Here is a 22,112-nt window from a genome sequence, read left to right as displayed (position 1 = left end):
TTAGTTATTAACTTTATTTTCATTAACATCTATAACTAAGTGGGTATAGAAAAATTTCATATTTTTTATTGTCTATGAAGGGTCTAGTGCAAAATTTCTATATAGCATGTATAGTAAAGGCAAATGTTATAAAACACAGGAAGTAACATACTATAGCAATACATACATACATACAATTAATGAAATAACAAAACTTTCATGATTTGACATGACATGCTTTCCAATTCTTACCCTACTTTTATTTGTGTCTTGTGCAGTATGTGGTCATACCAACACGGAGAGCAACAGCTGTGGCTTTACAGAGTTTTACATCTCATCTTCTAGGAGATGCTGGTAGTCCATACTTGATTGGATTTGTAAGTATACTTGTATCCTGCACATGAGCTCAAATTAATAATATCTATAGTGTTTTGTTTTTCTTGGTTTGTCAAAGTAAAGATAATTGAAATTTGCTGATCAACTTTTAGGCTTAGCTATAATGTTACCACCAGCCTATCTTAGTTGAGGAAACGCCATGATCATTAAAAGACCAACCTTTAGCCAATCAGTGCATTCAACATTTTTTCAGTTTAGTAAAGTCCATACCTGCCAACTGGAAAAGGACAAAAACATGTGAGCAACCCTGCCTTTTTATGAATTTATTCTCTTTGTGCTCTGTTAAACCCCTAAATAGTGACAGATTTGATTAAAACAAAGCAAGATAGTTGGGGGAACCACAATGGTGCCAATTAGACTGAATAATTCATGCTAGTATATTTTACTCTAATGTGATTCGTACATCTTTTAACTGTTCACAAAGCCTTACCTTACCTCGTCTTCAATCATTTATTAAAACGCTGGTGTGTCAATTCCTTTACACAGAGGCACTAATAGGAAATTTAACCAATACACAATTATTTTGCTTGAAACTGGAGTACTTTAATTGTAGAGTTTTAGCATGCAGTGAACATCTCAACACAGCTTGGTGCATATGCACCCACTACATGAATTTACTTATTATTGGTTGTTGCCAACGTTGCCACTATAAATGGGCAGACTGAACATAGTAAGACCAAACTGTACCATATTGTACTCAGATATCTATTAATTGATTTAAGCACTTCTGCTTAGGTGCTCTAAATGAAACCTAACAATATACAAAGTCTAATCCACACCTAGTTGTACAGAATTAAACTGAACTTTACTCATTGTCTTTCTTCATCATGGCTTGGACATCACATTGGCAAACCACAAATAGTCCTTTCTCTACTCAGACTTCTGCAGGCGTCTCTTGAAACTCTGGGCCCCTTTCCTCTAACAGATCAATCACTGGGTTCATAGATGGCTGTATGTAGTGCAGACTTATTAGAGTTATTTATCATACATCACAAAAGGACTTTTTTAAAGTGAGTTGTAGGAATGGAAGCAAATAGGAGAGATAGATACAGGAGACAGAATGGAGTGCCTGATAATAAACCATAAACAAAAATGTAAACAATATATTGCAAAAGTGTTCAGACTTATTATATTATATGTCTATAATATGTTTGTAATACATTTAAAACAAAAAATAGGCTTTTATGAATTTAATAAGTATGTAATGTATATTGGCTGTTGATTAGGTTAGTAGCAGATTACATGCAAGAATAAATATTGTTTTTCCTCATCCTTTGTGCTTTTGTTCTTTAGATATTTCAACCAAGATTTAATTTCCTGTTGCCTTTTCTACACCTTTCCTTTTTTCTTTACTCTGTACTCAGATCTCAGACCTTATCCAGCAGAGCACCACCAAGTCTCCTCTATGGGAGTTCCTTAGCCTTGGCTACGCACTTATGCTCTGCCCCTTTGTTGTTGTCCTTGGGGGAATGTTCTTTCTGGCCACAGCCCTTTTCTTCCTGGAGGACCGAGAAAAAGCAGAAAAACTGTAAGTAATCCAGGAACTTTGCTTACCTCTCTGTCATAGCTGATTTTTTTATTTCACTTTTGTGGAAAAACTAAATGCTTTTTTCCATGTTCACTCCATTCCATAATCGTCAAAAGTGCTGCCTTCAATTCACTCAAACCATGAGCCTCATTTCACCAGTACAAATCACAACTGCTCATCTGATTTTAAATGATGTTATCATAGTAAAAGGTGCTTTCTTTAACACACTTACTAATGCAGATGCATGAAAATGTAGTTTATGATCATCTACCATTAACACTATTCATCATCTACCTCTCCAATATTTCTTTCACTGAAGCAATGAACAGATTTTGATGAAATGCTCCTTCAAGGGACCACATTATAATGTCTGTTATTTGGTAGAGTCTGTTCAGCAGGATCTCAAAAGAATTATGCAGAAATTATCTTCAGGATTAAAAAATATTAATGTTAGAGCTGAAATTCTTCCTAGATATTCAATCTGCTCAGAGTTTCTATCACCTAACAAGCTTATTAAACAGTCATAGCATAACAATTATTTCCATCTGCTTTTATTTACTATTGTAAAGAGCATTATACAACCCTTACAATATACATGGCATAGCGAAGAGAGACTCAGAGCCCATATTTTTTCAGTTTGTTGGAATCTAACATTACAATAACCTAATACATATTAATAGTCTAACGATGCCTATCAAAACCAAAGCAAACTGTTAAAGGGAGATTGCCTCCAAATAAAAACATATTGCATCATTTGCTCTTCTAAAGACTTAATCCTTACTTATTAACAGAATACTGCTCCATTCATTTAACTGACCATAAAGATAAGATTTCTAGCCATTCACTTTATTATCAGCAAGACATGACATAAATGCTTTGAGCTTTTTTCTAACCCAATAGTATAGTTCTACTCAGTGTGCTTACCTAGATAGGAGCTAGTGTTCTGAATTAAAAAAGGGTGCCTTTTTTTCCCAATAGAGAGCCGTGCTCAGATCCCTTCACTGTTGGCAACTGTAGTGACTCAGAAGAAGCTTCCATCTTGTAGCCTTTTTTAGGTTGGTCTGTTTATGTTTTGCTTTTCATTTAATTTCCTTTCTTTTGCTTTGCTTTTCCGACTGCACCTGAACTTTCTTTTTAGTGCAATTTAAGTAAGACCTAGTTCACTCTGGTCATTTCAATTTGGCTTTGTCTTACCACCTCAGGCTTTGCAACAATTCTGTTGATTTTTCTGACCTCGAACAAAGTCACTATTGTGAACTAGCACTTATTAATTTTGATTTTATTCTGTGACAAAGAAAGCACCATCTCAAACTCATAGTGGCCATATGGTATTTAAAGCATACTTCAACATTTACATGCATTTAAATACAAATGTTACTAGTGTACAGAAATCAACATTTGGCACACCACTAATGGACGACATGGAGTTAGTTGACATTCTCAAGTGTGTTAAGTGCAACTGTGTTTTCTGAGCTATGTAGATTAGTATGCATTTATGTTTCTTAGAATCAACTTTTTAAAAAACAAAAACATTTCTATCAAAGAAAAAGGCAAGTTAAATGGTTTCTGTTCTTGACCATTGTTCATTCTGTTTAGCATTTTAGAATTAGCCAGATACTAAGTTTTCATTCAGAGCTTCAGAAGGGGGTAAAAGTGGTGCTTCCATTTTTATATTACTGGCCCTTTAAAATATTTCAGGCGGAGTGCAGTATTTCAGGATTATCTTGCTTTGTTGAATATGATACAGTCATCGGAATATTTTAATTTCACCATGATTATATAAATACCTTCCTAACCAACCTTAATAGACTTTGTCCAGAAGAGGAAATTCCCATTTTGCAAACGGTTAGGTATGTAGGTGATAGCTGCCAAGGTAGGCAAACAAAGAAACAAAATATTAATCTGTTTACTCTATTACATTGCATTTGTTAGTTCAGTTGTTCAAAGGCTATTGTGATACTAAATGCTATAGTTAGTATAGATACTGGATGTGTATATACAATGTATGTGAGGGTATGGAGGGGTATGTGCATGGATGCTGGGTTTTCATTTGGAGGGGTTGAACTTAACTATGTTACTATTTAACTATTTAACACAGCACATCAATATATTGATGCAAAAGTCAGACTTTTTTCCTAAAAGACACACATTTCATATTTGAAAAGCTAGAAATATTAACATTCCCAGTGTAGTTCTTTATACTACCTCCAGCCCTGCAGAATGGAAACTGCTTCTTTCTCTACCAGAATGACATGAAGAGTGCATTTCCCTTCTTTTCTTTTGTAATTCCCATAAGGTTTAGACATGTTTAAATAGTGATAAAAGACTGCTTAATGTGGCTTGTTCAGGGAAGCTCCGCCTAGCAGTGAGTAGCCATGGAAATGATGCTGTACATAGACAATGCTTGTGGAGCCAGGGGCTTCCTTCTTTTATTATTATACTGATGCTTATCTCAGATCCAGATGAAAAGGTTAACCATTGTTTCTAATGTATGTAGAGATTTAAATTAGCAATCCATTTCCTGAAAAATAGATTTTTTACTGAAATATAAGTTAATTTTCCATTGCAGGCTTGGCAGATCTCTAGTTCCTAAAGTTCAAACATCCACTGTGATAACCCAGTGCAGGGTGGTGTGGTACTAGAGGAATGCACACAGAGATGCCAGACTGCATGGTAGACATCAGCTTTAAATCTGGCTGCACTCTCCACACTCTTCCCCCTTCACTTCCCCTTCCTGTGCCCATAGCCTTTCTCATTACTCTAGCCAGTGTTAAAATGAACATTTAGGGGCAAATTCATCAAGGGTCGAATATCGAATGTTAATTAACCCTCGATATTCGACTGGGAATGAAAATTCTTCGACTTCGAATATCGAAGTCGAAGGATTTTGCGCAAATACTGAGATCGTACGATCGAAGGAATAATCGTTCGATTGAACGATTAAATCCTTCGAATCAAATGAATCGAAGGATTTCAATCCATCAATCGAAGGATTATCCTTCGACCATATAAACTTAGCCAAGCCTATGGGGACCTTCCCCATAGGCTAACATTGGGTTCTGTAGCTTTTAGGTGGCGAACTAGGGGGTCAAAGTACTTCGACTATCCAATTGACCCAATAGTCGAACGATTTTTAGTTTGAATCATTCGATTCGAAGTCGTAGTCTAAGGTCGAAGTAGCCCATTCGATGGTCGAAGTAGCCCAAAAAACACATTCTTACTGTGGGTGGCTCAGGGAACAATTCTGACATGAAAAAGTAGTGTCTGTAATGGGAAGTGATATGTGGCAATTATTTCAGTTTATTACTAGACCTTACTTATTCCAAGAATAACTCAAGAGACAGAGGTACTAATGATTTTTGTAGAGTCCAGATGATCAATAAAGCTCACTGGAAAAAAATTGTATGCAACTCTTGGTTTACCCTGGAAAACATGTTCACACTGCGGGAATCTTAAAAGAAATGTTATCGTAGCCTCCTCCTTGGTTCAAAATTCCAGACCAGTTGTTCTTGTGGCTGGTCTGGAATAACGAAAACCTGAACCTTGAACAATTATAAACGTTGATTTTGATAATTATTTATCCAGTTGATAGAACTGGGCAGTCTTTTCAGTTGAATAGCTGGAAAACTGCAGGATCAAGGTCAAGGTTTGCGTTTGAAAGCACAAGAAGGAATTATGAACAATCCAAGCCACAATACTTGTAAAGTCTTTCATTTAACGATGCAAGCTTTCGACTCTTACACTCTACTATATAGAATGATTAAGGTTAGAACTCGAGCGTCTTCAACGTGATTCTGGTGCATCCGACACCGTGCGCCAAAACACAGGCGTCAAGTTGGATGCAACGGAAATAAGGCAAGCAAAAGGAATGTCAGATATTGTCGCACCGTTCATCTGACATGACTGTCGGATGCTGCAACAACATCTGACATTTGTATTTCTTACCTAATTTTCTTTCGCATCCGACTTGACGCCTACATTTTGGCGCACCACGTCAGATCCGCCGGAATCGCGTTAAAGACGCTCATTTAGTTCTGCCCAAAATAATTGAGCAATAATAGTACAGAGTTCAATTTAGACATATCAGAGTGTATTGAGCAGTCTGAAAGTCCAAATACATGTGGTTGGTTGAGGTGGAATGTAGCAGTTTCTTTGTGTTACAGGAGAGAATATATCTGACAAATATTCATGTGAATTTGTTTAAAGAAAACCTGGTGCAGTCTTGTTTCATTTATCTATATTAGAATTGAGAGATTTAGTCTGTTGGGACTAGTATAAACACAGCTGCAGCTTCAATTCAAAGATAGGGGAAGCAGGATTTTAAATTATATTTTTATACAGGGCTGTTTAAATGGAGGCCCATTGGCCAGGTATCTAACAAATGTATATGATTCTCAGCATGCCAAAGAGATTCACATTCATTCTACTTTGCAGGGCCCAAAATACTCACCTGTTGACCCCCTCCCTCCCCCAGCAACACCCCCTGTTTTAATCATTGTGTCTTAATACAAAAAAATTGCATTTGCTTTAAAACAAGAATGCCCTGACTGTCTCCTTCTCTCTGCTGCTGAACTGCAACAACCAATAGCTGGATGTACTTAAACAACCAGAAGGTCACAAGTTGAAGATTCCTCATTTACAGTAACTCAGTCAATCAAAAAGCTGCCACTAAATCGTTCATTTTACCCATGAATCTGCCTGAGGCTAGAGATTCCCCATTATTAGGCAAATGACTGTCACACTGTACACTAATCAGTCCTTGCAGCTGTCACAATAATTGTTTGTCATCACAAACACTTCAAAGCCTTCTGTAGGTACATTGGTGTTGCCTCCTACTAACTTAATCATACAACGGCTGACACATTTTGTTCATTGGAAAACCAATTTACAGAATATAACACTCCATTCTGTGGCCGTGAGAGCATGGTACACAGACTTCAAGTACTTTGGGATTTCTTTTTGCCCCTCTATATTTAGCAAACAAATTTATGTTTGTAACACAAAGTGAAGAATGAACAGTACAAGCCTAGGTGGAAGAAGTGAGGATGAGCTGGGCAAAAAATGGCCAGGAATGGAAAAGCAAACGAGAGAGAGAGATTTTGTTTCTGTGCTATACTTTAAAATGACATTCTCTGTTTGTCCTTTATTTAGGGTGAGTCAACTCATGATGCCATCGACTGCTGTAAAGGTCTGATAAGGTAAGGTTACTCGCTGGCATAAGGGCTGAGTCATGCTTGTGTATCTTTTATTGTCTGAAGCATATCGATAATACATGCAATGACAATTTACATGTGCATGTTTATATTTAGTGCAGATTTGTATTATTAAAAAGCACCAACATATGCCAAATAGAAATGATAGAAGAGTTTGTATCAAATATATAATGTACATACAGATGTACAAATACAATGTGTTGCTAAAGAACAAACATAAGGAAGATGCCATTCACATACTTCAGAGCTTTTTGCACAGTGGGTTTTTGGATAGTAGATCCCATACTCTCCCCACTGTTCGTTCGGGTTGTCTGATTAAGGGGTTATTCTCTAATCACTCAGCAGTCCCTAGAAGTCTGTGTGTACATGTATATTTATTCTATCACTTGAATGTGATTTAAGCAGCTAAGTTACTGATAATTAGCTAAGTTATTTAATAGCAGTGATTCTTTACTAAGCTTATGGCTCTAAGGCAGTCCTTGTTATCCACTGATATACAGTACATGTAGGTAGCCATACATAGGATGTGTATTAGTTGTGTGCCCTATAGCTCCGTTGCAGCATTCAATGCCCTAGGGCACACATTTCTTCTTTCTTTTCTTTGTGGATTCCTCTGAAAGCTGTTAGTGGTGCCCCCTGCTGTGCCTGCCTGATTACATCCCAAATAGCCGAAGGACCTTAATTACCATCCTTGTCCGTCTTTTAGGGCTAGTCCACACGGGGAGATAGCCCTGCGTGTACCACACGAGGCGATGCGCTTTTCAACAGTCGCCTGAAAAAGCCTGGCGAGGCATTTTCAGGCGACTGTTGAAAAGCGCATCGCCTCGTGTGGTTAGCACAGGCGTTTTTACATAGGCGCCCATACAAAACTGTCGCCTGCGCCGGTCGCGGCGACTGGCGCGGCGCTTTGTCGCCGCGACCGCAAACGCAAGGCTATCTCCCCGTGTGGAATAGCCCTTAGTATTCTGTTATAAACATTTGCACAAATCACTACTTCAAATTAAATCAAAGCAGTAAATGAAAGATTTCTCCCCCTTTGCTTAGCGCTGAAAGGGAGTATTAGGCTTTAGGCTGCTTTCATATGCTCCATTCCATCAATTAGTGAGACCCAGCAGCAAATGCACTTCTGACATCTGGTCTTTTATAGCAGCCTGCATGCAGAGAAAATAGGCAAATACAAGTAATGCAGTTGGATGTAGTAGACTGAATATTCTATTGCCTGTCTTCATTTCAGGTGGCAGCTCTTACTACATGGCATAGAGCCAGAGTAATTCAGATCTGCATAGGCAGAAAGCCACAGAAATGTTTTTCTAACCACTCCTAATACCACATAAAGGTTTCGACTGCAGCCAAAAATAAATGGACCACAGCAGTTTTTTTTACATAGTCATTAAAGTGAAAGTATGAGTTTGGCTTTGTCATACTCATAATGTGTTATAAATATTTATAAGGGACAGTTTTATGTATCAGTGTTCTCATTTAACCATGGCATTTTTATAGGGGTTTTTTGAGCAGGTATAGTCAACCTGTGGCTTCCAGGCTGTTGCTTGCCTGCACTTTGTATCATTGGAGGCGGCTGTTGAGGATTGTAATATAGAACAGACATGGCAGTGAGTTGCAGTTTATAAGTCAGTGACATGCCCTACTATTTAAAGTGTGTAATTACAGAATTTTGAGTTTTCCTGCGGAAATTAACCACTGCCTCTCCAGTATGGTTACGTCATCTATAGGAAATTCGGGAGGGAGAAACCCGTACTATTTATTAATCAGCTACATGCTACTGAGATGAAATCAGGGAAGTTCAACTATTTCCTTTTCTCTGCTGCCTCCTTGCAACACTCACAAATATTTAGTCTCAGGTGGAGCCACCATTCCCCACCAGTAGCACCTTCCCAGTATGATGAAGAAATACTCAGAACAGCAGTGCACCATAGGGCATCAGCAATTGGCTGTTGGCTTCTTTCCCTTACTAAATGCCTCCCCTCTGCTGCAATCCTTTCTATCCATGTAGCTTGTTCCACCAGTATCTCCTCATCACCACTGCCTGTTCCAGTCAATGTCAATGGCCTATTTACTAGTAATAATAACAAATATAGCATACACTGTCCCTTACTATAAACAATCGTGAGGAATGATCTGCCTGGAACCTGAATGTTCTCCCCACATTTGCTTGGATTTCCTGTGGTTGTTCCAGTTTCCTCCCACACAACCAAAAATACATTGGCAAGTTAATTGGCTGCTGATGCAAGTAGCGAGGGTGCCTCCTCTTGAACAGCCACTGATATGAATCAGCTCTTTCTGTACAGTGCTGCTTCATATACCAGCACTACAAAGATATTTACATTTGGAAGTATGAATACATATATTTCTTGATAATGCCCATGTTCTCAACTACAAAGCAAATGTAAACCACACAGGTCGGTAGGTATTATACCTATTCTGACAGGTGCTTGGATCTGCTCCAGACAAGCATGCAGCTCCCGCCACAGTAGTACAATTTCATTTCAACCTTTAATAACATTCTAGAAGCAGAAGAAAGTCTTGGGATAAAGAATTTAAGTTGAACTTACTTTAGAATGGTTGTGCTGCTCCAAGAGTTTTTGTGCTGCCGTATAAATACTTTTTCTGTTTAAATATCTAAAATAGGTGTATGCTGAATAAATGGCTTAGATCATCAGTCACAATCTCTTGCTGTCACCTGGGCTAGGTACTTACCTACAGGCATTGTGACAGCACATGGGGCCAGGGACTTGAGGGTGCCCCACGGTCCAAATAATTAGATCTTACCTCTTAGAAGAAAAAAAAGAAATGTAGTACAGGAATCCCAAATGTGAGGGGAGGGAGGTTGAGAGGATTAGGAAATTAGTATTTATTTAGGACATACTGTATGTATTTAAAGATGATATGGAGTGGACTATGATCAACTAGCTTCGAGCTACACCCCTGCCTTTACCCAAACAGGGGTATTAAAATTCTTTGACAGTTAATGGTGTCATTGGGCAACCAAGCATTTAACTGCTATTATAATTGCAAATAGCATCTTTGTTATTATTTACAATATTTGTGCTTGTGCATGCCGATCCTTTCAGTTCTACAGTTCATAGTTTGCATACATCATTTGCCTTCATTTTTTTGCAGAACAACCCGAGTATAGGAGGAAAATCTGGCAGCTCCTGGGATACCTCACCTACAGCTTGATGGCTTCTATTTTTGGAATTTTGATGAAGAAAACAACTGAAAGAAATTGAAGGCTCACCCATTCCACAGACCCTTCATTATAATCCAATCAATGAACTAAATTGTTACTGAAAGGTAAAAATTGCCCATATTCACAGTTTATGAAGAATTGAGACTATGCAAAGTAACTCCGGACATGTGAAGTATTTTTCTGAAGCGACCACCTCCTCTGCCTAGTGAATTTGTTTCCAGAAGGTAAAGTGGATGCACTGAATCTTCATCATTCCAACGTATGCCTATAGGACTGTGTACATCACACTGTGATCAATGGGGCACAAATCAACAACAGCCATTGCTCTGTGCAGAGATGTCAACCATGTGGGTAATACCAGGGAGTGGCCACTTGTTGCAGAATTACAGATCTTGTATTCCCATAAGGAGGATACTGGGAGCTGTAGATAGAGTTAAGGCAACATATCCCTAAGAGCAACATTTATTACATATTGTTTAGGAATACTTTGTTTAGATGAAGACAACAGATGTATGTATACTAGCTGTATATACTTTTTTTTTTTTTTACAAACCTGTATATAAATACATAGAGATATATGTATATATATTTTACACATGCCAAAATTTTATTTAAACCTTGAGCAGTTCCAAAGGCTCGCGTTTCTACTACCAACAGATATTAATGGATATTTATTCTCTAAAGTCTGAATTGCAACAGCTTTAATATTTAATTATTCAGCAAAAGCTAAAAAAGTGAATGTGCTAACTAACGTTTCTTTTTGTTTACATACTGCGTTAAAAATGCGTGATGATGTTTCTTCTTCTTCTTCGTTTCATGCGTCTGCTGGAAGAAATGGATTAGATTTTTAGCCAGTCTATGGTTTACAGTTTTTTATGTAATACAAAGTTGACAGATATCAGCAGTGTATTAATATGGTGACAGTGTTGGATAGCAGAGGAGCTTCAATGTATTGCAAAGAACCATACAAGGTCAGAGATCTGGTCTTTAATATATTTTAAAAAACAAAAAAGCAATACTGGTGGGGAGTGCAGACTTCCAGAATCACCAACCTGATGTGGCTTTGGAGTGGCAGTAAACCCCACTCTAAATATTTGCAGCCATTTCCAGCCTGTTTTTGCAGGGCAGCAATCTATAATGTTAATACGTTTCTAAAATTTTGTCTTTCCCCTGGCCAGGGAATTAGGAGTTTTATGTTCTCTTATGATCTCAATGTTGTATGAAGAGTTAGAACTCCTATGGTTTATTTGTCATTTGCAGCAGTGAGCTACAGCTATCTGACCAGGGGTTGGTCCTTTCCTGACTTGATTTCAGTGGAGGCCATGGAACAAAAGAGGTAAATCAACCCAAACAAAACCAGCATAGTGGCCTCCTGAAGTTCATCAGCATACTAAATAGCCACAATCTTGCCTTAAGTTACTAAAATATGGAACCAAAATTAAATGATTGGACAAAATATTTACAGATATTAATATGAAATAAATGGTTTCAAATTTTTTATTCTATCAGAGTTCTTAAAATACTTTTAGGTTCTGCATCTTTCTTCCCCATCTCCCATAATTTATCTACAGTAAATAGCTTACCTTTACAGCCAACATTGCATTAGTCTTTCTTGCTGGCTTGGAAGTAGGAATGCTAAATATTTGAGGTCTGTGCAGAAGTTTATTCACTTTTATGCTTATAGTGACCAAGGTCTGTAGACACCTGCTATGCACACTGTATCAGAACAGACCAGCCCATTGTTACTTGTAGTCTTGCAGCCTTACTATTCATTGTGCACAGAGCTGGATATTGTAGGTTTCAAGCGCATTGTGCCTTATTTCACAGGTTTCAGGCACAAGTAAATTACACCTCTTAACGGCTAAAGCCTTTGGCAGCCCATGGTAGGCATGTGCCCCCTTACCATCATAAACTAAGGGATTTCCCTTGAAGTATAGGGAGCTGACAAAGGACTTGCATTCAGTGTTTGGCTAATAGTAGTCTATGGTTCAGAATTACAGGGCAGTGGGAGATGACTGGATAGATAATGTAGTCATTTTTTACTTAGAAGTTAAGCCTCTGTGCCAGAAGTCCAAAACAACTCGAAAAACTGCATTCTCGCAAAGCTCTAAAAATAGGGCCCCTTTATGTTTTTTATCTCTTAAAAAAGAAAATAATCTCTTAAAACTGCAGTCAAATATTATTACAGAACAATATAACTTACCTAACTTAGTGGAAGAGTTTATATGCCGAGAACTTCCCACACCAGTCAGTTGAACTGAAGAAGCTGCTCGGATGAGTAGTGAAACGTCTTCATTGATTACTCAGCAAGTCCAGTTGTTTTTAGATTGACCTATACTAGATATACTATGACCTGGATGAATGAAAATCTTCATAGTCATAATATAACTTACCTCATATATTCTATTAGCCTTGATTAATAGACCCACCAGATCTACACCTAGTAACTTCAGTTTGTAATGATGATCATGAAAGTAAATTCTCAGTTACCTCTAAAGGGAGGTATTTTTTGGCATTTTGTTGCCCTTATGACATTGCCTTTAGCCTTATTATTGCAGTAAGGCTAGCTTAGGGTTTACTGCCTAACACTTTTTCGAAAAGCGTTCCCCAATTATATAATTAAGAACTGGCCTTTTAATGGCACTATGACTTTGCAGCGATGAATTTGATATAAATGTCTCATGACTTGGGTTTAGATAATAACTGGGCTGGGGCAATATTTAAGCAGGGATATTTAAGCTGCAATTCAAGGCAATACACGCTGCGCTCCTTTGCAATATATTGTTGTTTTCTCCAGGGATCCAACAAGAAAAGGTTATTTTATTCCCTAAGGAATGTAAAGCAATTTAAAGGTATGGAATCAAATACAAAGGGGAATAACTAGTAATCTTCAGCTGAAAAATGCAATTAAAGTTTTTGCTAAACCCGTTCCAGTGTGTGGGAGTGGTAGTTCACCAACACCTAGAGGACTGTAGGCTGGGGATTTCTGATGAAATTCAATCATGATCATGTTTGATGTCAAAACCAACCGAACATAATGGGAACAAAACAACGGTGCTCAGTGTGTGTGCTACAAATACTTTATGTACATTGTTATATCTTTCGAGTTGACGTCAGCTGGAATATTTCATAGAGTGTTCGATCATTACAGCTACATACACATGGGTGTCGTCTACTAGTGTTTGGTATAATATATGCTTTCAGGTTGTGCCTCATTTGACTGCACTGAGGGTATTTTTATCAAAGAGTGAAGTTAGAGATCACCACAGTCTGCTAGAGTGAAATTCCGCCTCTCTCCATTAATTTCTATTGGATTTTTAAAGGCGTATTTAGTATAAAGTATAAACTTTCACTTTCAACCATTGATAAACACTATTTAAAAAATCCCATAGAAATGATTTCACTCTAGAGGACTGTGGTGATCTCTAACTTCACTCTTTGATAAATAAGCCTAAGCCAGGCCTAGAATGGCAGTCTGTAGATTCTGGAAAATGGCTGCCATAGACAGTCGATATTTATTGGGCTGGTGGGGGGCTGTTTGGGCCCCTGTGTACTTGAATTGCCAGGGCCACTGGATTCTCAGTCCTGGCCTGCTCCTAGTAGAGTGGCTTTACTTTATATGGGGATATTGTGATTGCAGTGAAAACCTTTGAACACCTCTTTCAAATGTGCAGGTGCAATATATTTATTATATTTACCATGTGCTGGACCTCACCCCCTATGAGTTCCTTGGGCACTCAAATACCGCACACAATAACCACATACAGTATGACATGCACTCATGTTTATGTAGCTATAGAAAAATCAAAGCACAGCTATGTCTCAAAACCTGTCTGGCAGACAGTGCCTGGGGGAATACTGAACATTATAGCAACATTTTTGTTTAACTCCTTCGCTAAATCACAATCTTTTACTGTCTGTCATCTAGAATATCATTTTGTACAAGCTTATCCCGTAACAAAACAGAACAAAAAAATTGTACTGAGTTAAATGTGATTTGTTAAACCTTTTGCTACGACTAAACCGTGGAAGGTGATGCTGGTCCCTTTATGTAACGACTGCGACACCGGCACTTACACGAAATACCAATTTTTTCTTGTTATACAAGAACTAAAGTACAATAGCTTTCTGATTTGTTCAGGAATAAAACAAATAAAAGGACTATATTATTTTTTAGAGAAATTGTAAACCTCAGAGTATAAGAAAAAAAGCCAAATATATACATTTATGTAAATGATATACAAAATAAAACTATTTAAAGCGAATTTCTGTTGGTTTTTTTTTTAATTTATTTTCGTTTCTTGGCTGCGCAATTTAAGACAGCTGTTGCATCTTCTGTCCTTGGGTACTGAAAATACATCCTCTTCTACAAGGGGGCCATTTTCATTCAACTGCTACTTTTATAATTGCCTGGTGGTTTCCGGTTGATGAATGTGTGTGGCCTTGGAAGCAATGCTTCAAAGAACAATGTTGGAAATAGAAAAACACCACCTTTGAACATGGACAGAATTGACAGTTCTTAGGCAAATCATTCAGCATGATAAAACCGCTGAATATTCACTTGCAAAAAACGTTCCCTCTTCATTTCTATCAAATGCATGCCCTCTACAGGTAGGCCAAGGCATAGCAGCCCCTACAATTAGAAACATGAATACCTTTACAAAAGCTTATTTTAGTTACAATTAAACATTGTTCTAATAAAAATGGAAAAAACTACTGCATAAACTATTATAACCCTAATCTGGTTACTGTCTCTTTAAATAGTAATTAACCCTTGGCAATCCAGTCCCTTTTGCGTATGAAAAGTACTTGGAACTGGGATTTACAGCGCAGTGCCTCCACCTAGGGAACACTGGGGAGCACACCTCAGGGGGGTTACACTAGGAAAAATAAAACACGCACAGTGTGCAAATGAAAACTAATATAAACTTTATATAAACAGTAGTAAAATAACTAATACACAATGTACTCCTGCACTGGGGACACGTGGGACCTAACTAAATCACTATTAGGTACCTGACTGTTTCTCCAACACAGTCCTTTTTATTATCAAAGTCCCAATCCTCTGTTGAGTTCAAGATGTTAGAGTTTTTTTTAGTCCTTAACTCAATCAATTTTAGGTATTTAGAGTTTTTCCCCCCGATTGCATTCAGTTGAGTTTTTTTACATTCGGCTTTTTTCATAAATAAGCAAACATTTGAGTTGTGCGTTTATTCAGGGTAGAAAAAAACTCACAAACCTCTAAAACGCGACCTTTAATAAATAACCCCCATAATACAGCTGCACTATATAAATAGAGACCAACAATAAAGCAGTATTTCCTCCCTTCTGATTTGTGATTACAGTGTAAGATCATAAAAATCACCATAACAGCAAGATGGCTGACAGTTATTGGTAAGCAACACTGTCACTAGGGATTCTATTCCATCTGTAATTCCATTTCTTTGTGACAAATGTTAGAGAACAAGGGGGCACAGTTCTATGAAGTTTTAAAACTTACTTCATCCTGAATACAAAATTGAGTGAACCATCCATCTGTATATGACATTAAAAATCAATTGAAATTTGATTTGCACCATTGCTGGTCTAAAACTAGATAGTTTTCAAAATACAGTTTTGGTTTGTTAAACGCATCTGTATGCGTTTAACAAACCAAAACTGTATTTTGAAAACTATCTAGTTTTAGACCAGCAATGGTGCAAATCAAATTTCAGTGCCTTAAAAAAGTCTTCACCCCCTTGTCATTTTTCATGTTTTGTTGCCTCACAACCTGGAAAAAATGGATTGTTTGAGTGTTTGCACCATTTTATTTACAGAACATGCCTACAACTTTGAAGATGTTTTTTATTATTATTGTGAAGTAAACAACAAATAGGACAAAATAACAGAAATCTTCAGTGTGCATAACTGTTCACCCCCCCCTTAAAGGAGAAGGAAACCCTTTCGGCGCAAAACCCCTCCCCCCATAGGCCTCCCTCCCTCCTCCCCCCCGGGTAAATGCCCCTAACTTGTTAGTCACCCCTCCATGCAGGTCCTCTCTTGCTGAGTTCATGGGCGCCATCTTCGTCCGAGCGCTCTTCTTTACATTATAGTCTCATCTGACCAAAGCACCTTCCTCCATACATTTGGGGTGTCGCCCACATGCCTTTTTTCAAACTCAAAATGTGCCTTCTTATTTTTAACTTTAAGTAATGGCTTTTTTTCTGGCCACTCTTCCATAAAGCCCAGCTCTATGGAGTGTACGGCTTATTGCTCCCTATGGACATAAATTCCCGTCTCTGCTGTGGAACTCTGCAACTCCTTCAGGGTTACCTTTGGTCTCTGTGCTGCCTCTCTGATTAATGCCCTCCTTGCACAGTCTGTGAGTTTTGGTGAGCAGCCCTCTCTTGGCAGGTTTGTTGTGGTATACAATGGTGTAGGACCTTGTACATCCAGCCAATAGTTAATTCAGGGAAGCCTGGTGCACACTAGTAGAGGCTCAGCCGCCTTAAAAAAAACGGTCAAGAAAAAGAATCCAATGGCACACAGGACTGCTGGAACACTTCAAGTGTTTATTGATGAGTGCAGTGCAACATTTTGGGGCAAACTATGGTACCATTGTTGTGGTATCATGTCAGAAAAGGTGTGTTTAGACAGATCATGTGACACATAGATTGCACACAGGTGGACTTCATTTCACTTATTATGTGACTTTTGAAGGTAATTGGTTGCACCAGGATTTGTTAGGGGCTTAATGGCAAAGGGGATGAATACATATGCAAATGCCAATTTTCAGTTTTTTATTTATTTTTTTTAATTCTTTTTTTATATATATTTTTCTAATTTCACTTCACCAACTTAGACTGTTTTGTGCAGATCCATCACATAAAATAAGATTAAGAAACATTTAAATTACAGGTTGGAATGTAACAAAATAGGTAAAAAGCCAAGGAGTGAATACAAGGCAGTGTATTGATGTTTATTTTTTTGGGTGGGGGGCAATAACAAGACAATGAAGTTTATTGAAATGGTTTGCATCAAATGCAGCCCCTACAGTACAGTAGCATAAACACAGGAATATATGAGACACGTGCACTTTTAGTAGTAAAGAAAGGCAGGTCTACAATCAGAAATACCTCCAATTAGGGCTCTGTGTCTCATAATGAACTAGGGATGCACCAAATCAAGGATTCAAAAAAAAATCATGTGACTTTTCAGCACACAAACAAGGAATTCAAAAATTTTTACTCTTTCCCCCTCATTATCTTAATTTACATATGCAAATTAGGGGTCATCTTCTGTTCGGTATCTGGCCAAATCTTTGACAATGGATTCTATAATAAACCACTGAGTTTTAGGGCTCCATCAGTAGCCGGCCATCTACAGCTGTACCACTGACACCCTTGCCATGGGAAAAGTTCAAATGTAACTATTCATTGTATGAACAGAATGATTTTACAATTTTTGTGGGTATTCCAATACCTGGTGTTGGAGGGATGTTCTTATATCACTTATACATTCTTGAAGCAGAAAACTCCCCCCCCCCCTACACATTTCAAGTACATCCTGGTTTTTATCTTTTCATCCTGAGAAGAGATTGTGTTCTTCAAGGTACACTGTAACTACATGTATATATGTTTAATAAATCCTGCTTTTTAACAGTTCTCAGTATTTCATGGTTTCTTAAGATGAGTCCTACAGCAGCTCGGGTACCCGTGGGTTACCTGGAAAAAAAGGTTGTGGGGGTGCAGGCATAGATGCGGGTATGGGTCTTATAAGTTTTGCTAATTTACAAATTTGACTTATTTTTATTGATTTTCTCAAATATAAGTAAAACAAGTTACAACAGTGTCACAATCTTGAATCAGAAATGATAACACAAGGCTCCTGGTGCTGTTTCTGCACATTGAATCTGACTGCTCAGTTAGCATTTGTTGGCTATCGCCTGACATTGGGGTTTGCCATATGCTAGTTATACGCATTGCAATGAAAGGACAAAAGAAAAGATAGATTCCTAGCTCCTGTCTAGACATTTATTTCTGATGGATTCCATTACCCTTATCCAGTTTACCTATATCAATGTTTGCATTCCCGGTAGTGATGTGTGGGTTTACCCGTGGTTCAGGCTGATCTCAGCACTCTATTTGCAGGTACGGGTTGAGCTCTTCTGCCTGTTCTCCCTGCCCGTGACCTTACACTGACGGCTTCCTGCTTCTGTTTTAACAGGCGCACTAGCTATGCCCCACCCATTTTGTGATGTCATCGGCAGTGGCGTGGGCCTATAAATAGAGGGGAGAGAGGTTAAGTAAAACCGCACCCACACATCACTAATTCCCGGTATATTTTGGTTGCCTCCAACATGCTTCTTGTAGACATCTTGCTGCGAACGAGCTTATTAAACACACAATGTTCATAGTCACACAAGCAGGGCTGGCTGTTATGCTAGAACCCATGTTTACGCCACTGAATGTTGGAAGCAGTGAAATGGAAAAGGTGAGGTTAGGGAAAAAAAATCCTCAAGTCAGAGTGATATGCAGGTACAATTTTTAAAACCCGCCCTTTTTTAGGCTCAAATATTTTCTTTGGATGATAATGCCCTTTAAAGAATCTTTGGAGTAATGTGAGAAATACAATCAATCAATGTATATCACGGAGCACCACAAAGTCAGGATTTAAATGAAAGTTAAACACTCCATTCTTTATTTATTTAAAAACAATTCAGGATCACATACATATTACAGAACCACACGCATACAGCTGTACTGTGCCACGGTAGGAGGAAACGGTTTCTTTTTTACAATCACCGGAGCACTATGCTGCCCACACCAGGAAGGAGTTCACGTTGCAGGTGACCATGTTTAGTGGTGCACATGCCTATAATTTGTTATGGGCATATGCCAACAAGTTGATGACAGGTGCCCTTTAAGCTGGCCTTGCATTCCCAAGATGCAGCTGGGCTACTGACCATACTACATATTATTCTGTAAGTGTGCCAGGCCCCTGGGTAATTTCCACAGATGATCCTGTAATCAGATGTGTCATGTGACGTTTACACACCCACTCACGCTCATATGTTCTGTACACTTAAACTGACCTCATTATAACAACACATGTCCTGTGCTACATTTATAGCGATGTAACCATTAGCAACCACATACTTGGTGTCATTATTCTAGCTGCAGTATATTTAAAGTTAATTGCTGGTTTGTTGCTATCAGTTACTGTACTTTGGTCAATTTGCCCAGTGTTGGTATATCCGTTGAAACACACAGAAATCTCTCACTCACCAGTAGTGATCAGTGCAACCAAATGGTATTGCTCCACCTTCAAACTCCTCTTCAATCTCCTCTCTGCCCCTATATATTTGCAAGCACAGCTCCTTTCCATTTTGATTTTACACCTTTATCCCTTGGGTTTATGTTAAAGGGGTTGTTCACCTTCAATGTACAAATCTTATGAAACCACTAAAAATGTTCTCAATGTGTTAGAAAAACCATTTTCCATAACAAAAAGTAAAAATGCCATTGTAAAAGCTAATTTTTATACCTATTAACTCAGCCCTTCTCCTGTCTCTCTGACCAGTTTTCTGAAGTGATGGGAGTGGCCTATTTTGAACCTGACACAACAAGAACTTCCTATATGATGACATCATCATGCCCAGGCTTTGCCCTTACTTGTTTCCTATTGGATGTTGATACTGCCCTCCTCCTAGTAATTTATTGGGTGCTTGTGAACTGTAACCGGTCACATAATTTGAATGGTCATTGGTTGATTACTCAATTGTAATGGCAGAGGTTAACAGACGCAGCATATAAACAAACCTGCCTTGCAACAAACAATCACACAGCCATGCAGACAAATACTGCAGAAAAGGAAGGAGCAACATTGTTTGGCAACCTTTGGCATTAAGCATAAAGTCAGTTATTTACAAAATTGCAACAAAACCAGCACTGACTTGCTTAGAAACGTATGTAACTTACACATCTAGCAGGGACAGTAGGGCTGCCACCTCACCCTTTTAAAACCAAACACATATGAAATCCACAGCCTGCATGGCTAATTATCAACTCATTTAGATACTGCAGACTGAACTGATTTCTGTGCAGCCATGTATCATGCATCTAAATGAATTGCTAATTAGCCATGCAGGCTGTGGATTTCATATGTGTTTGGTTTTAAAAGGGTGAGGTGGCAGCCCTAAGTGACAGGCAGAGCAGTGATGAGGGCAGGTACGTTTTTTGAACATTTTGTGCGCTCTCCCGTGGGGGGGGGGGCGGTAATTTACCTAGGAAAACGATACCTTTTTTAAGTGTTCCACTTCTGGAACAAGATTTAGAGCTCTAAATACAAAAAAATTAAATAGTAATATTTTTCAAGATATTTTTAAAAATGATTTCTTTTTCCTGTGTAATAATAAAACAGTAACTTGTACTTGATCCCAACTAAGATATAATTACTCCTTATTGGAAGCAAAACCAGCCTATTGGCTTTATTTAGTGTTTACACCATTTTCTAGTACTAAGATCCAAATTACAGAAAGATCTGCTATCCGGAAGACCCCAGGTCGCAAGCATTCTGTATAACAGATGCCATACCTGTACCTTGTACTTGATCCCAACTAAGATATAATTAATCCTTATTGGAGGCAAAACCAGCCTATTGGGTTTATTTAATGTTTACATGATTTTCTAGTAGACAAGGTATGAAGATCCAAATTATGGAAAGATCCATTATCCAGAAAACTCCTGGTCCCAAGCACCTTGATCCCCCTCATCTGCACAGTTGAAGTCTCTGCAGCACACACTCCCCCTCCCTCTCACAAACTTGTAACAGTTTCTCTTCAGTACCTGAATGCTGCTCAAATTCCCCAGCCCAGCACAGGAAGCAGTGGCAGATTGACAGCAGACATAGCCAATAGGAGTTAAGTTAGCTGCCAGTACAATGTGTGATGTCATATAAGGAAGAGGAAGTGAACACTGTAGTGTTTTTGGGGGTCAGTGACCCCCTCCCAGCACAGGGTCTGTGTGGAACTGAAGGATTAGTACAGGGACACTTCTGAGGTGAATATCTCTTGAACTGTACTTTTTCTGTTAACTATTTCTATGGAAAAGTTTGTTCTATTCATGTGAACTGTTAGATTTGTCATTTTGTTACAAAGGTGAACAACCCCTTTAACAAGGAGAAGCACATGACACATATGGTAATAATATTAGCTCAGTTGCCATAACAATGCTAATGAAAGGCATCACTACCTAGTAAGAGCAATATTTAGCAATTTAAAAACAAATTAGCCCCTAAAGACGAGGTCACAGGGATGTTTTTAAGTTGTATTTTTAAATCCCCGTATTTGAGTGTAAATACAAACAAAATGAAGCCCTACTGAAAATAGTGGAAACCGCACTTTAGTAATTCCCATTGGGCGCTTGTGAGCCAACATCAGCCACTCTACATCTGTATTTAATTTTTTTCAGCAGAAACGCCAATATGCCAAGGAAACGCCATATTATTGAACTCTAGGAGATCCTAGGTAATACTGGGCAATAGGTAGTAATAGGTAATTGTGTGCTTATATGAATTTAATGACTGGCACTGTGTTAACAAAGATGGTTTTTGTTATTTAGAAACTATTTTTACGCTTTCCACAGATCTACATTTTTCAGTTTGTGAGAAACCAGCAGTGCTGTCTGAACAGCGCTCTAAGCACATGGTTTCTTATTGGTAACTGTGACTATCCATGTATATATATTCTACATTTCGGTATGCCTGTTTATTTTAATCAGCATTTAACAAAAAAAACAAAACAAACCAA

General features: G+C 38.2%; 1 protein-coding gene across 2 annotated transcripts in view; it reads left to right on the top strand.

Moving 5' to 3' along the window:
* The window catches only part of spns2.L (spinster homolog 2 L homeolog), a 79,874-nt gene extending 65,285 nt beyond the window's left edge, over nucleotides 1–14,589 (top strand). The window contains exons 10-14 of one of the 2 annotated variants that reach the window (XR_001934455.2): nucleotides 258–356; nucleotides 1,740–1,903; nucleotides 2,882–2,958; nucleotides 7,055–7,101; nucleotides 10,255–14,589. Coding sequence is in view for 1 of the 2 variants with exons in the window: in XM_041582276.1 (XP_041438210.1) it covers nucleotides 258–356; nucleotides 1,740–1,903; nucleotides 7,055–7,097 (306 nt within the window). In the remaining variant the exon portion in view is untranslated. The remainder of the gene's footprint in view (nucleotides 1–257; nucleotides 357–1,739; nucleotides 1,904–2,881; nucleotides 2,959–7,054; nucleotides 7,102–10,254) is intronic. The other variant, XM_041582276.1, reaches the window with a different exon arrangement.
* Nucleotides 14,590–22,112: the final 7,523 nt, after the last annotated feature.

The sequence above is a fragment of the Xenopus laevis genome, chromosome 2L (assembly GCF_017654675.1).
Source record: "Xenopus laevis strain J_2021 chromosome 2L, Xenopus_laevis_v10.1, whole genome shotgun sequence".
Taxonomy (NCBI): domain Eukaryota; kingdom Metazoa; phylum Chordata; class Amphibia; order Anura; family Pipidae; genus Xenopus; species Xenopus laevis.
This window is presented reverse-complemented; position numbering and strand designations above follow the sequence as displayed.